The 16,162-nt window shown below is 34.2% G+C and overlaps 1 protein-coding gene and 1 long non-coding RNA gene across 2 annotated transcripts in view; one reads left to right on the forward strand and one right to left on the reverse strand.

Annotated features, from left to right (window-relative positions):
- FSIP2 (fibrous sheath interacting protein 2) overlaps positions 1 to 16,162 on the forward strand; it is a 94,327-nt gene that overhangs the window by 32,854 nt on the left and 45,311 nt on the right. Inside the window, exons 14-15 of the mRNA XM_030802578.1 lie at positions 10,701 to 10,758; positions 14,230 to 14,266. Coding sequence (XP_030658438.1) covers positions 10,701 to 10,758; positions 14,230 to 14,266 — 95 coding nt within the window. The remainder of the gene's footprint in view (positions 1 to 10,700; positions 10,759 to 14,229; positions 14,267 to 16,162) is intronic.
- The window catches only part of LOC115832335, a 208,306-nt gene continuing 203,827 nt past the window's right edge, over positions 11,684 to 16,162 (reverse strand). The window contains exon 10 of the long non-coding RNA XR_004027780.1: positions 11,684 to 12,123. This is a non-coding gene — a long non-coding RNA (uncharacterized LOC115832335). The remainder of the gene's footprint in view (positions 12,124 to 16,162) is intronic.

A 16,162-nucleotide genomic window follows, 5' to 3' on the forward strand; every position in this document is an offset into this window, starting at 1 on the left:
GTCAAATCACACCAGTAAGTTTTTAATCTCAGATAATGAGTTATTTTACAAGTTCTATTGGCTCTTTTTCTATCTTAACATCTCTGCCCCTCATTAAATGTTTCTAAGGTCTATCCTGTTAATTCTGTAATCTCTGCTATTTCTCAATCTATTTCTGTTGACTAATATTTTTCCTAGTTATATCTCTTCTTTTCTTGTTTCTTTCCATGTATTACATAATTTTATTGCATACCAGACAGTTTTATTTCTATGCTATTGTTGAGTTTTGTCTGCTTTCAAAGATTGGAGAATTTTGTTTTAACAGGTTTATGTATGATCATGATTTTTTAAGGCTTATGTTTAAATGTTGTTATGGGACATATAACGTCAATTTTACCTTATGGATCCTTCAGTACTCCCAAATGGCGATGAATTTTCTGGGGTCTCTATAAGATGTGCTAGACATTCAATCAAGTCCCTCCTCTCTTACTAGTCAGTTAGGAAATATTTTCCAGTCTTGTGTGAAATTGAGACTTATTCTTTTCACACCTCCACAGTAATCTTTTTTTCTACAAGATGTTGTCATTTGCCTGGGTATCACACTAGATTGTGCAACTTAATATAGAGCTAAAAACTCAACAGGATGCCATTTTAGAAGCATGGGCTTCTTCCTGTATATAATGCCATATTTTCCTGGTATTATTCTCTATAGTTTGTGGCTGGCTGCCTTAGCTTTTTAAAATTTTTGTATAATTTCTAACCCCTCAAATTAGTTAAACCACCATAGTATGTTATTGCCTGGAAAGTGTCTTTAGTTAATAATATGTGGTAATTTGAAACTTCACTTTATCTTTATCCCTTTGTGCAGAGAGTACATTATTGTGATTCCTGTTCTCTATAAGTAAACAGATTATTCATATAGTCTTCCAATTTTCTGATTGATTATGGTAAGAAGGCTGGTCAAGTGTCAGTTATTCTGACTGCAAACCATCAAGCAGGATTTTTAACTACTGAAAGAGATATTATATATGTGTTTTTTAACTATATGGTTCAAATTTTTCTGCAGTTGTCTCATTTAAGATGTTTTTATTTATAAGTAGGCTTGATCTCTTCTTTATCATTCTTTTTCAGGTTTGAAAACAAAGTTGTACTAGTTTTGTAAAGAGAATGAGAAAATTTCCACCATTTTATTCCTCAGAATGTTCAATGTAACATTTAATAATCTGTTCTTTAAAGTTTAGGTAAAATGTAGCAGTTAATATTTGCATCATATTAACTGTTTCCCCTTTGCATTTTTACGGTGATTACCTTTTCAAGTTTGCCATCTTTCCTTAGTCAATTTTGTTAGATTGTATTTTGCTAGGAAATTATGAATTAGACTCATTGGCCTAGAGGTGCATGTAGTTATTATTTCAATAACTCTAATTTCTCCTAATTTTGTGTTTACATCATCTAACACTAACTAGTCTTTTCTCTCTTATTTTCCTTAATTTTATTAGTAGTTTCAAAAGCAGCTTTATTCTTCCTTGGTATTTTCAGAAGTTCAGATTTTTAATTCACTATTTGCTTGGATTTCTTTTTTTAAAATTTTAATGTCTATTTTAGTCCTTTTAAATTATGTTCTAGTTCTTTTAACATTTCTTTGAATGAATACCCTCTTGAAAAGACTGCACAAATTTGTGTATTTGAAAGGACTCACAAGACTATATTGAGCATACCAACATAAACTATATAGCAAAAGATATTGTGTGGCTAGAGAAAGAGAGAACAAGCAAGCATTAAGGGCCCAAGAATCATACAGGCACAACCTCCTCAGAACCCTTATTCACACATGGACACATTTCATTTGTGGATCTAAATGAAAAAAATTGTGTTCTGGAAGCTCTCAATGTAGTAGTTCTTAGTAGGGTGTTTTTATGCCCCTCTGTTTACATAGCCAAGCCATGTTGTGTATTTGATTAATCTGAGTGAAAGCCATTAGTAAACAAATCTTACTCTGAAGTTCTCCAGGGAAGTTTAGGATCTTAAATTTCAAATCATAAATTGCATGGCCCTAGCTTGTGCAAAAATGAAAATCAGTTATCTAAGCTTCCACAGAGTTAAGGATAGAACACTCCCAGACCACCTGTTAACTCTATCTTCCAAAATTGTGGGTTGTTTTTCTGTTTTCTGGGTTTTTTTTTTGATGGAGCCTCATTCTCTCACCCAGGCTGAAGTACGGTGGTGCAATCTCGGCTCACTGCAACCTCTGCCTCCTGGGTTCAAGCAGTTCTCCTGCCTCAGCCTCCCGAGTAGCTGGGATTACAGGTGTGCGCCACCATACTCAGCTAGTTTTTGTATTTTTAGTAGAGATGGAGTTTCTCCATGTTGGCCAGGCTGGTGTCGAATTCCTGACCTCAGGTCATCCACCCACTTTGCCTTCTAAAGTGTTGGGATTACAGGCGTGAGCCATCGCACCTGGCTGGGTTTTTGTTTTATTTAAAAATTACATTGTGCTGGGTGCAGTGGTTCATGCCTGTAAACCCAGCACTTTGGGAGGCTGAGATGGGTGCATCGCTTGAGCTCAGCAGTTTGAAACCAGACTGGGCAAAATGGTGATACCCTGTCTCTACCAAAAATACAAAAACTTAGCCAGGCATGTTGGCACACGACTGTGATCCCAGCTACTTGGAAAGCTGTGGTGGGATAATGACTTGACCTGGGAGGCAGAGGTTGCAGTGAGCCAAGATCATGCCAGGGCACCACACTCCAGCCTAGGTGACAAAGTGAGACTCCATCTCAAAAATTAAATAAAATAAAAAAAATTCTAATAATCATAGCTTTCATGCTCTATATTTTACTATGAATGTACAACTCAACACTGTACATTTTGATGTCAGTTGTCCTGCTTTTCATTGGTTTATATGTATTTTTTAACTTTCCCTCTTAGAATCCCTTTCAGTGTAACAGTTACCTGGGTGTGTATTTCTTTTACTTCTAATTTTGATAACATTCTTATTATTTATTTTTATTTGAATTCATATCAGAAAATTAAATATTGACATTAATTTTGATAACATTCCTATTATTTATTTTTAATTTATTTGGATTAGTATCAAAAAGCATAGGCTTTAAATCTCTTTTCATTGACATTAAATTTTCTTTATAGCTAAATATATGATATGATATATGACATGTTTAAGTGTTTTATGGATATACAAAATAAGTCTATTTTCTGTCTGAGGGATGCAAGACTTTTATCATTATTGTTATCATTATTATTATTATTATTATTATTATTTTGAGATGGAGTCTCACTCTGTTGCCCAGGCTAGAGTGCAATGGTGTAATCTCAGCTCACTGCAACCTCCACCTCCTGGGTTCAAATGACTCTCCTGCCTCAGCCTCCCGAGCAGTTGGGATTACACCATACCCAGCTAATTTTTGTATTTTTAGTAGAGACCAGGTTTCGCCATGTTGGTCAGGCTGGTCTCAGACTCCTCACCTCAGGTGATCTGCCCACCATAGCCTCCCAAAGTGCTGTGATTATAGGCGTGAGCCACCGCGCCTGGCCGGGATGCAAGATTCTAATCCACATGTTGGCCAGGCATATGGTCTCTGTTGCAGCTACTCACTCTATCGTAAGGAAATCAGCCAGAGATAATACATAATGAATAGGCATGGCTATACATTTTCCATCAGTTTTGCTTCTGAGGATGACCATAACCTCCTCCCTGAAAATAACAGAGTGCTGTAAAGTACAGCTGGAGGAGGTTAGGGGTAGAGAGACCCTCTTTTTTTTCTCAGCAGAGGGCTTAATATTTACTAATATATTAATCCTGTCCCCATAATACAGAACTGTGTTTTTTTAAAAAAATCAAACGATATCTTCTGCAAATAAAAAAATTTAGTTACTTCCTTTGCAGGAAGTTACTTCCTTATAATTGTAGTTTTTTTTTTTTTTTTTTTTTTTTTTTTTTTTGCACTCTTCCCTTTCTTAAGACCTGAAGTGTAATGATTAATAAAGTGGTAAAAGTGGGCTCCTTGTCTTCTTTCTCAATAAAAAAAAGTTTAAATAATTTCTCATTAAGTATGATATGTACTGTGATCTTTTGGTAGATAATAATGTCAGGTTAATAAAGTATCTTTCTATTTCTAATATGTAAAACTTTCTTATTAGTGGTGAATTTTGACTTTTTAAAATATATTTTATGTGTCTGTTAAGGCTGTCATATTTTTTTGTTAAAACAGCTACACATCCTTGATTAAATCAGTTTTATCTATCCTGTGTTTTTCTTCTTATACATGTGTAGATTAAATTTACCAGTAGTTTGTTTAGGATTTTAGCATCTAGGTTCTTGAGAGAGGTTGGGTTGTAATTTTCTTTTCTCATAGTATCCTGATATGGTTTTCATGTCAAGATTATACTAGCCCCATGAGTTAATTATGTTGCCTGCTTTTACTATTTTATAAACGTTTACAAAGTTGAAATTATATATTCTTTGAATGTTTGGTAGAAGTCACTGTTAAAATAAATAACCTAGTCTTTGTTCTTTTAGTGAGAAAAAACTAAATTATGAATTCAATGACTTTAGTGATTCAAAACTATTTTTCTTCTTTTCGAGTGCTTTTAGCAAGTAACTGCTTTTTTTATAAATTTAATTCATCTAAATTTTCAGATATATTTGCATAAAGTTATAATATATCCTATTTATTTAGATGAAATTGTTGAAAGGCAGTATGGCATAGTTGCTAAGTGAATGTACGCGGGGTAGCTAGGTTTAATCCACACTCCAGTACTTAAAATGCATGTTAGTTTGGCCAAGTTATTTAATGTCTCTGTTCTTTAGATTTTCCAAATGTAAAATAAATATAGTAGTAGTAACACATATGATTGTTATGGGAATTCAATGAGTTAATATTTTAAACTTTTTAGAACAGTATGTGAAACTTGATTGGTGATATGTAACTATGAAAATATAAAATGTATCAAAAAACTTGCAATACATTTCATTTTTTTCTAAATCATGTTTAATATCCAATTTTGTTTATTAGTTTGTACTCATGAGTTAATTGTTAAATTTTGTGCTCCTGGGTTAGTTATTTTAATTTTTATTTTATCTCTGTTGCTGGTCATTTATAATTTAATTGCATTGTAGACTGAGAGTATGATCTTTATGATACCAACCATAAAGAGGAATCTAGAGCATGCTTTATGGCTTAGCAAACATGATTACTATTTAATAGATTCTATGTGGTTGAAAACAATGAATATTGCTCAATTTGGGATGTAATGTTCTAAATATGTCCATTCAATCAAGATGATGAATTGTGTATTTCAAATATATAGCTTATTATATATTCAAATACACATATATACTTATTTTTTAGTCCTTGTTCTAAAAATTATTGAAAATAATGATAGTGGGTTTGCAAACTCCTTAATGTAGCTCTGCCCATTTTAAAAAATTATTTTTGATCTAGTGATTAGACCCATCCAAATTTTAGAATCATCATATCTTCCAGGTGAATTGAATATTCCCATCATCATGCAGTGATCTTTACCATAAGTTATGTTTTTTGCCTTAAATGTGTCTAATATTAACATACAGATGTCAGCTTCTAATCTTAGTGTCTTTATTTGTTTAGATGCCTCTTATAGACAATCTACAGCTGGATTTTGCTTTATTTTTATTGTCTTAGCATTTCTGAATTTTAACGGAACCCAATCAATTTGTATTTATGTAAATTACAAATCTTTGGAAGTTTTTTACTGCCTTATTTGTGGTTTCTCTTTGTCCTACTTTTTAATGTATTTTTATTTATTCTTTATTGCATTCTCTTAGAGTGCTAAATTTAGTTTTTATCTAGTTTTTTTTTACTGTTTTACAAATTGCATAACATATATATATTTCTTTTGGCAATTACCCTAACATTTTTTTTTATTTTATTATACTTTAGGTTTTAGGGTACATGTGCACAATGTGCAGGTTTGTTACATATGCATCCATGTGCCATGTTGATTTCCTGCACCCATTAACTCGTCATTTAGCATTAGGTATATCTCCTAATGCTGTCCCTCCCCCCTCCCCCCACCCCACAACAGTCCCTGGAATGTGATGTTCCCCTTCCTGTGTCCATGAGTTCTCATTGTTCAATTCCCACCTAGGAGTGAGAACATGCGGTGTTTGGTTTTTTGTCCTTGCGATAGTTTACTGAGAATGATGTTTCCCAGTTTCATCCATGTCCCTACAAAGGACATGAACTCATCATTTTTATGGCTGCATAGTATTCCATGGTGTATATGTGCCACATTTTCTTAATCCAGTCTATCGTTGTTGGACATTTGGGTTGTTTCCAAGTCTTTGCTATTGTGAATAGTGCCGCAATAAACATACGTGTGCATGTGTCTTTATAGCAGCATGACTTATAGACCTTTGGGTATATACCCAGTAATGGGATGGCTGGGTCAAATGGTATTTCTAGTTCGAGATCCCTGAGGAATCGCCACACTGACTTCCACAATGGTTGAACTAGTTTACAGTCCCACCAACAGTGTAAAAGTGTTCCTATTTCTCCACATCCTCTCCAGCACCTGTTGTTTCCTGCTTTTTTAATGATGGCCATTCTAACTGGTGTGAGATGGTATCTCACTGTGGTTTTGATTTGCATTTCTCTGATGGCCAGTGATGATGAGCATTTCTTCATGTGTTTTTTGGCTGCATAAATGTCTTCTTTTGAGAAGTGTCTGTTCATGTCCTTTGCCCACTTGTTGATGGGGTTGTTTGTTTTTTTCTTGTAAATTTGTTTGAGTTCATTGTAGATTCTGGATATTAGCCCTTTGTCAGATGAGTAGGTTGCAAAAATTTTCTCCCATTCTGTAGGTTGCCTGTTCACTCTGATGGTAGTTTCTTTTGCTGTGCAGAAGCTCTTTAGTTTAATTAGATCCCATTTGTCAATTTTGGCTTTTGTTGCCATTGCTTTTGGTGTTTTAGACATGAAGTCCTTGCCCATGCCTATGTCCTGAATGGTATTGCCTAGGTTTTCTTGTAGGATTTTAATGGTTTTGGGTCTAACATTTAAGTCTTTAATCCATCTTGAATTAATTTTTCTATAAGGTGTAAGGAAGGGATCCAGTTTCAGCTTTCTACATATGGCTAGCCAGTTTTCCCAGCACCATTTATTAAATAGGGAATCCTTTCCCCATTTCTTGTTTTTGTCAGGTTTGTCAAAGATCAGATAGTTGTAGATATGCGGCATCATTTCTGAGGGCTCTGTTCTGTTCCATTGATCTATATCTCTGTTGTCGTACCAGCACCATGCTGTTTTGGTTACTGTAGCCTTGTAGTATAGTTTGAAGTCAAGTAGCGTGATGCCTCCAGCTTTGTTCTTTTGGCTTAGGATTGACTTGGCGATGCGGGCTCTGTTTAAATTTTTATGGATACATAAAATCAGACATATTTCTGGAGTACATATGTATTTTGATATAAGCATATAATGTATAGTGGTAAGTCTGGTTAATTGGGAGATCTATCACTCAAAAATTTGTCATTTCTTTGTGTTGAATGCTGTAAATTTACTCTTCTAGTTATGTTGAAGTATATTTAAAATAAAAGTTAAAATTGGATAATTTACTTCTAATCATAACTTTATATCATATTTATTATTGTCCAATATTTTAAAGTTTGACATTTTAAAGGTTTTATCAAATTACTTTCTTATTACTGTTTTATACAGATTTTATTTATATTTGCCCACCTGTTTACCAGCTTATTTTGTTCTCCACTCATTCCTTCTTGCATTTAATACTTCTTGGGATTATTGCCATTTGTCCTAAAGTACTGCATTCTTTAGAAAGGTCTTTAGTGAACTTATTTTGGGAATAAATTATCAGATTTTATTTGATAAAATTGTCTTTATCCTTGTATTAGAATATCATTATGTCCAAGGGTATGAGTAAGTTTCAGGGGACAGTTATTTTTTTTTCTTAGCACTTTAAAGATAATGGATTTTTAGGCTGAGGCACAAGAATCACTTGAACCTGGGAGGCAGAGGTTGCAGTGAGCCGAGAACACGCCACTGCACTCCAGCCTGGGTGACAGAGCAACACTCCATCTTAAAAAAAAAAAAAAATTGTTTTGTTTAATTCTTTTACTTTTTATTCTATGTAATTATTCCTGTGTAAGTGATCCTTCCGTCCCCCACCTCAGGCTGTTTTTAAGATGTTTTCTTTTTTTTTCTTTAGTATTATTATAAGGAGCAGTTCTGTACAAGTTTCAGCCATTTCCTCTTTCTATATTGCCTCTCTTCATTTTCGTTATTATCTTATTCTGAGTATTAGACTACCTTCTTGTCTCATGTCCTTTAACAACTGTATTTTCCATTTCTCTCACTGCATTCCTGTTAATTTCTTCAAATATGTTCTCTAGTTCACTAATTCTCTCTTTAGTTATTTAGTTTTTCTATATAGTTTATTATTTCATAAATTGCTTTGTAAAATTGATTGAACTATGGTATATATATAATACAATTTCTAAATAGTTATTTTTAAATTTGGCTGGACTTCTTATAGGCTCTTTTTCTATTCTTATCCTTTCAAAACCCTTCTTTATATATTTAAACATATAAAGTCCTCTTATTTTATATTTTATGTTTGCTAATTCAAATATTTGAAATCTTTGGGGTCTAATTTTAATATATTGTTTTTGTTTCTGTTAAAAGCCATGGTGTCTTGTTTTTCTTCTATTTCTGTGGGGAGTGGGAGGTTGTTATTGTTATATGTGAGCTCAGTTTTGACAGAAATTATTGTTGGGGATTCAATAATATTTGGATAGGTTGTTATTCTCTAAAGGAAATATACATACGCTGCTGCCAGTTATCTGTAAGAGCTATGAACACAGATTCATTTTAAATTAAATTCTCACATGGTAGTTTTAGGGACAATACAGTTTCTGTGGATTTGAAATTCAAGGTCATAGAAAACATAATCTATGATTATGAATTCTTAGCAAATACTTTTATCTTCTCCTCCTTCTCCACCCACAGCCAAAAGCCAAGACATAATTTGTCTGCTTCCTCTGTGGCATGATTTTTTTTTTTTTTTTTTTTTTGTAGATGACTAATTGAAGATGTAGCTCATTGGGATCCTAAACAGATGGCCCCTGACTTACAGTGGTTGGACTTATGATTTTTCAACTTTAGGATTGTGTAAAAGCAATAAAGATTCAATAGACACTGTATTTTAAGTACCTACACAACGATTCCGTTTTTCACTTTCAGTATAGCAGTCAATAAATTATATAAGAAATTCAACACTTTATTATAAAGTAGGCTTTGTGTTAGCTGATTTTTCCCAACTGGAAGCTAATGTAAATGTTTGGAACAAATTTAAAGTAGGCTAAGCTAAGCTATTATGTTCAGCAGGTTAGGTGTATTAAATGCATTTCCAACTTAACATATTTTCAACTTATGATGGGTTTATTGTGATATCAACCCCGTTGTAAGTCAAGGAGCATCTATATATTTTTAGGAGCTCTTAGTTTTAATTCTCCATCTTTTGGGGGGCCCAATGTCTTGTTTTAAATGCTCTGACCAGACACTAAATTTCTAGATGTAGCCAATGTCCCTAGGGCAGGTATCAGCTTCAGCATTTGTTTACCACTATAGATTTGTGTTCTCACATTTGTTTTACCTTCAGAAAATTCTCCTATCTCTTTGAAAGTTTAGCTATTTTTAACAGTATGGCTTTAATGCTCTATACTGAATTCTAGGCAAAATTAAAAATATTTGTTTAGCATATTGCTGGAAACCATGGAGGAAGAGATTTTTTGTATTAAAAATAGTGTTGTCTTCACATTTAATTTTCAGATATGGGCACTCTTTTTTTTTTTTTTTTTTGAGATGGAATCTTGCTCTGTCACCAAGGCTGGAGTGCAGTGGCGCTATCTCGGCTCACTGCAAGCTCCACCTCCCAGGTTCATGCCATTCTCCTGCCTCAACCCCCCAGCAGCTGGGACTACAGGCGCAGGCCACCACACCCGGCAAATTTTTTTGTATTTTTAATAGAGCCAAGGTTTCACCACGTTAGCCAGGATGGTCTTGATCTGCTGACCTCATGATCCACCCTCCTGGGCCTCCTAAAGTGCTGGGAGTACAGGCAATGTCGGTTCCTTTGTCTCTAAAATTGATCCACACCAAAACATGTTAAGTACTGAGGATATATGTGGGAAGTCATAATCAGATGTACACAAGAGTAAACATAATTACTGTGTAGCATGATGAGTTTTATAGTATAAACATGTTTAGAGTGCTTTGAGAGCACTGGGAAGGGCATTTATTCAGGTAGGTATCAAGGAAGGCTTTCAAGAGTTAACAAGCTGATGAGACCTAAAAGATGAGAAGCTAAAATACAGCACAGGGTGTTCTAGACAAAAGAAATTGCAAAACCACAGTCCAGAGAGGCATGAGAAGCATGATATATTTAGGGAACTGCAAAATATTCTATCTCTGGACCATAGCATAAGTGTGAAAGACTAGTCAGAGAAGACACTGGAGAGGTAGATAAGGACATCAGATCTTACAGTACAGGTCCTCGCTAAGGACTTTGGACTTCACTGTGGAGAGTCCCTGAAAGCCTGTAAACGAGGCAGTGATAACAGAATAAATACCTACTGGAGGATTACCATTTAGCAAGTTGCTGAGGATGGATACAAACTATGTAATTTTATTTTTCTGATAAATAGGACCTCAGGCTCATGCTACAGACCCGGGTATATTTTCTTCTCCTGTTTACACAAATATGTAAGTACCTAAGGAATTCCATGTAATCATAAATAATTTTAATAATTACATAAGAGTGCTGCTCATAAGCAAATGATTCATGGAACCCTCCATTTTTATAGTTCTACTTGGATTTAGTGAAACTTAGTGTTTTGCAGACCTTCAGCACTAAGCTTAAGTTGTAGACAAAGTGAATCATTGTCCTTTCCTTTCTCCTTCTCCTTATCTATAATCCAGCTATAGTCAGGTTCTCCATGCCACTTTCAAGTGTATCCACCATAGCCTTCTTCTGGTAGCTTCTCATGATCTGGCTTTATTTCTTTGCTTTTGTCTTCTTTGAAACAGCTACCATTTCTTATGCTTTTTGAGATTATTGGCTGTCTAAGGCTGGTAAAATAGTTTACTCTATAGTATAAATGACTTAATCAGTTATTCCCCCATGCCAAAGGCTATTTTGCAGTTTAATAAAAAATAATAATCTCTAGTAGTGGAAATTATGGCACTTAGAAGAGACAGTTGTTAAGCCCAGGGACTTTTCATTCTTTAAACCTTAGTGACCACCTATTTTGTTGATGTTTATATCTGTTTTTCTCAACTCAAGAGAGAGAGGAAAACATGAATCTAAGTAATGGCAGTGAGCTTTGTATTATTTTACACCCAATGCCATCATCTTTTTAAAAAATCAACAAGCCAAACGAAGTATAGGATAGACTTTACAAACCCCAAATTCCTATGAAGATGATTGAGTAAAATAAGTGGTGCATGATGGCAAATGGTATTGACATGTTCAGACAAGGCTTCCTGAAATAATAGTTTTTACTTTAAGACTGATAAATATCAGTTTGTTTGACTTATTGAGTATTCATATGATACATAACACTGTAAAAGATGCAGAAGGAAGGAACCTGGCTTGTCTAGTTCAAAGCAATAAAACTTGATGACCGTGTGTAGTCCATATGTAAAATAACATTGTTTATTTTATTTATTTGAGACAAACATTTTTATTTATTAGAAATATAAATACCCACCTCTTTAAAGAAAAGGTTAGAAGAGGCTGATAATATAGTTGTAATAACTGCATTTTTTATCTTCTCCTACCCAAGAATGTAGAACTACAAAAATCAGTTGAATCTTTCATAGCAAGCATTTTGGATATTCTTTCATTAAAAATCTTAGCTTGGTGAAAAATAAAGAACTCTATACCTTACCTGGAGCCTCTTCACCACTGCTCCAAGAGCATACACACAGATCCAAATAAAGAGCAAAGACACATATGTCACATTCCTCTTGCTCAGGTTTAACTCCAGGTTTTATAGGAGTTTGCTGTGGAAGCCTCACATCTATTCCATCATTTCTTTTCTCACTTATTGCTTAGTTTTCTTGTTCCTGATCATTTGTTTAATGTTACAAAAGATTTATAAAATAGAGATGAAAATTCAGTACCAAGGGAATGAAAATAAAGTAAATATGACAGCAGTGGGAGTAAAGTTGCAATAATTAAGCGTTGCACTTAGGTGATAAGTAACTTTGTATTACAGGGATGGTATAACGAGTAACAGAGTGAAGAAGGCAATAAATCTACTACCCTGAAGACTGTGGTTAAAACTTGTAGTTTATTTATTGGGTAATAGTCTGATGGTTTTTAGTGGGGGTGTAATGGTCAAATTAGCATACACAATGAATAACTTTGGCACCAATATATAGGAAAAATTGAAAGAAAGAAACTCAGAACCAGTTCCCAAAGCTATCAGTGGCCTGCAAAGGCTTCATTTGCGATTAGAGAGAAGTAGGCACAGATCCGAAAGACTTTAAATAGGAATTTATTTATCAAACATTTATTGAGAACCTACTATGTTCAAACTATAATGTTAGATTTTAGGCAGGTACCAAGATAAAACTATGTTGCTGTGATTTCAGGGTATTATTTTTCAAGGATATTATGAAGCTGGAGAGAGGGGATGAAAATAAGACAAGTTAAAACAACAAAACCCACTGCTATTACCTAGATTCACTGTTTTCCCTAAATAAGTGCTCTCTGGAATGTTGCAAGCCTTTAATTAATTAGAGCCCCAGAAACTATAATTCTCGTCATTTTTCTTTTGCCAGTTTACTTGTTACTTTTTTGGAGGAATGAATTTCTGAAGATACTTACCCTGCCATTTCTGCTAATGCCATGCTTTATCTGGTTAATAAAATTGTTTTCTAATAGTCATCAATGAAGCTTTTTCAGTTTCCTGACTAATTTTACCTGTAGGCCTTTGCACTTTGTTTGGTTCTGTGTGTATGCTTTTGGTGCAGAAAGTCTATTGGGAACTGCTATCAATGAATACATAGAACTCCTTGAGTTATGTTTTGTGCCAATGAGATAACATGAAGAAAACAGAAAAGTGAATCTGAATGCATTAGGTTGCAGAATATCTAAGAGAAAAACCTGTGGAAACTAGAGTTGACCTAAGAAACCAGATCCTAGAAAAAGAAATTAGGACAAATGATAGAGAACATGTCACTGACTTCAGCTTTCATGCTCCTACTTGAACACTGCCAAAAGGTACAAATCTAAGGATAGACCATTGTCATGAAGCCCATTTTATGAACTGAACCCAGTGAAGTTTCTTTTCTCTTCTGCCAAAATATAGGATATAGTTTTCAGTCTGGCTGTTTCTCAAAATTGAATTATATCCCTTGTGGGAAATGTACATTTGATCATGTAGAGTACAGGCCTAGAAAGGAGTGCCGATTTTTTAAGAAAGTAGAAAGAAAAGAAGCAGTTCAAATCAGCAAAAATATACGAAAATAAATCAGACTTCAGTTTTAGATTTTGTTTTTATAAATATGTATTTTTCTATTATTTTTATGATTGAGCTATTCCTTTTTTGCAATTCAGAAAACTGTGTTTTTATTTCATTAGTGTGTGATGGTAAATCTAATAACACATGATAGAATATTGTCATACACAGAAAAGGAATGCATCTAAATTGGTATTACATATAGCCAGAAACTTATGATTTTAACCCATAGTTACTGAAAAATCATTCATATATTTTCTTTCTACTGTGGAATATGGGGAGAGGACAGTAGAACTATGGCATTTGAACGAGTAAATAAAAGATTATCAGAAACTTCTGGTCAGATGCCTTGCTACTCCATCAGGGCTTTTAGCAGTCAGAAGGGACTCATCTGCCCTCTTCCTGCAAATCCTATATCCATTTTCAGAGAAACACAATGTAGGCATGGCTAAGGTGTGTTGGAAGTATAAGGATCAGAGAGATACACTGTTTATGCAGCAGCTGCAATTCTGTTCCCCTGGGTAATAAAGCACATTTCTGAAACTAGAGGCCAGTCTAAGGAGGAAGTGAAATAGGGGGCTTGGAAAAAATAGTATATTCTTCATTTTGAGATACAACAAAATGATTCAATAATTAGAAATTTTGGGAAAAGTTTTACAGATTTTTGACTCTGTGTAATAACTAAATGATCAACCTTTCTTTACAGGCAACAGAACTTGCTGCAAAATTGCTTGCAAGAAAAAGTATGTATCATAAAATCCACCGATAAAGCAACATATTAGTCATACTTTCTGATGCATCATAATAGAAAACATTTTGTTAACTAAGTAATAGGAATCATCCATTGATGTTTGTCAGGCTTCCTTTTTGCCGCTTTTTCTTCTTTGAAGTTTACTTTCAGTTAATTCTTATACTTTTCTGTGGTGCAAAATTGTTATCAAACGATAATACTGACCCTTCAAGATGAAGTCTCATGGGTATAGAATGGTGAGATATTAACGGACCTAACCATCATAGGAAGAGAATCAAATACCACAAGCCTATTATATCATGGGAAGCCATTAATCAATAAGGCCTTTCACATCTTGCTGGTGAACTCAGTAGTAGGTGAGTTGAGATGCTTAGATCTGTCTTCAGCAGTTTTGTGAAAAGGGACCTGGTCACCTATGAGCTGAGACTTGGAACAGGCAAAGATAAGATCGTGTATTTTTATGAGGCCTAACTCTGGATCTAGACCGAACAGTCAGGAAAGAGAAAGTATCTGAGGAGCAACACATACTCTGACACACTATTTAACATGGAAACTTGCTCAATTCATAGAATATGCAGCAAATACAAAAGCTTTTACCCAAGGGAATTTTTTTCAGTTTAATGCTGTAATAGAAAGCAATTAAAAACTAGGATTCTATCATATTTCACTACAAAGAAAATGTTAGAAATGTATCCCTCTTTTATATATTGAGGTTGGAATCTCTTTGCCACAACTAACCTAAGAGTAATAATGTAGGTTATTGTTTATCATCTCCAGAAATAAGAAAAATGACATATATTGAATGTCCTAGTTTATAATTTATATGTGTTGTAGTTGATTTAGAATAATTATCTTCTCTATAAACATTTAGGTATGATTCTTAAATATTTGATTTAGAGTGTATTTATTTAAGACATGTATTTTACAGCAGACTGTCATCTCAAAATATGTGTTTAATGCCATTAACCCATTGCTTATACAATAAATTAAAAATATGTTTGTGTATTTGGGGATTACAGCTGAATAAAATGGCCTTTCCTTGGGTGCTCCTCAAATGCTTTCAAGTGAGTCAAAAGAGAGTGTGCTACATATATGTTAATTTTTCTTCGAATGTTTCTCTGAAATGTGGATAATTTCAGACTAATTTAGGCAATATTTTGGGTGTGAGCAGCCTAGTTACAGGAATCATATTTACACTGAGACCTACATATCTGCCTTCTAAGCATTTCTGCCAAATACTTGTGTTTACAAGCTGTATGTTTTAAGAATTTTAACAATTTAAAAATAGAGTACTACTTTATTATATGTAAGATGAGTTTTGTAAGCACAAAATATATTTGCAGTTACTAAGTAGAGGTTTATAGAATTCTACAGATGCATTTATTTCTATCCGTGGTCCAGTTCAAATCTATGACAGCAACATTGGTCACTAAGGAAATGGTTATTCAAATCTGGTTCTTGGCTCCAGCTCAAACAAATTAATAGTCTAACTTTCTTAACCTTGCTCAGCCCTTCCTACTCTTTGATTCCCAAATCTAGCTTGGCTTTTATTTTCTATTGAAATTAATTTGTAACCTTACTTTAGTATGTGTTCTCAGCTTTCCTATCCAAGACAATTTGTATTTATTTGTATTATTTTATTTTATTTTATTTTTATTTTTATTTTTATTTTTATTTTTTTTTTGAGGCGGAGTCTCGCTCTGTCACCCAGGCTGGAGTGAGTGCAGTGGCACAATCTCGGCTCACTGCAAGCTCCGCCTCCCGGGTTCACGCCTTTCTCCTGCCTCAGCCTCTCCGAGTAGCTGGGACTACAGGCGCCCGCCACCACGCCTGGCTAATTTTTTTGTATTTTTTTAGTAGAGACGGGGTTTCACCGTGGTCTTGATCT

This window comes from Nomascus leucogenys, chromosome 22a (assembly GCF_006542625.1).
Source record: "Nomascus leucogenys isolate Asia chromosome 22a, Asia_NLE_v1, whole genome shotgun sequence".
In the NCBI taxonomy this organism is placed as follows: Eukaryota; Metazoa; Chordata; class Mammalia; order Primates; family Hylobatidae; genus Nomascus; species Nomascus leucogenys.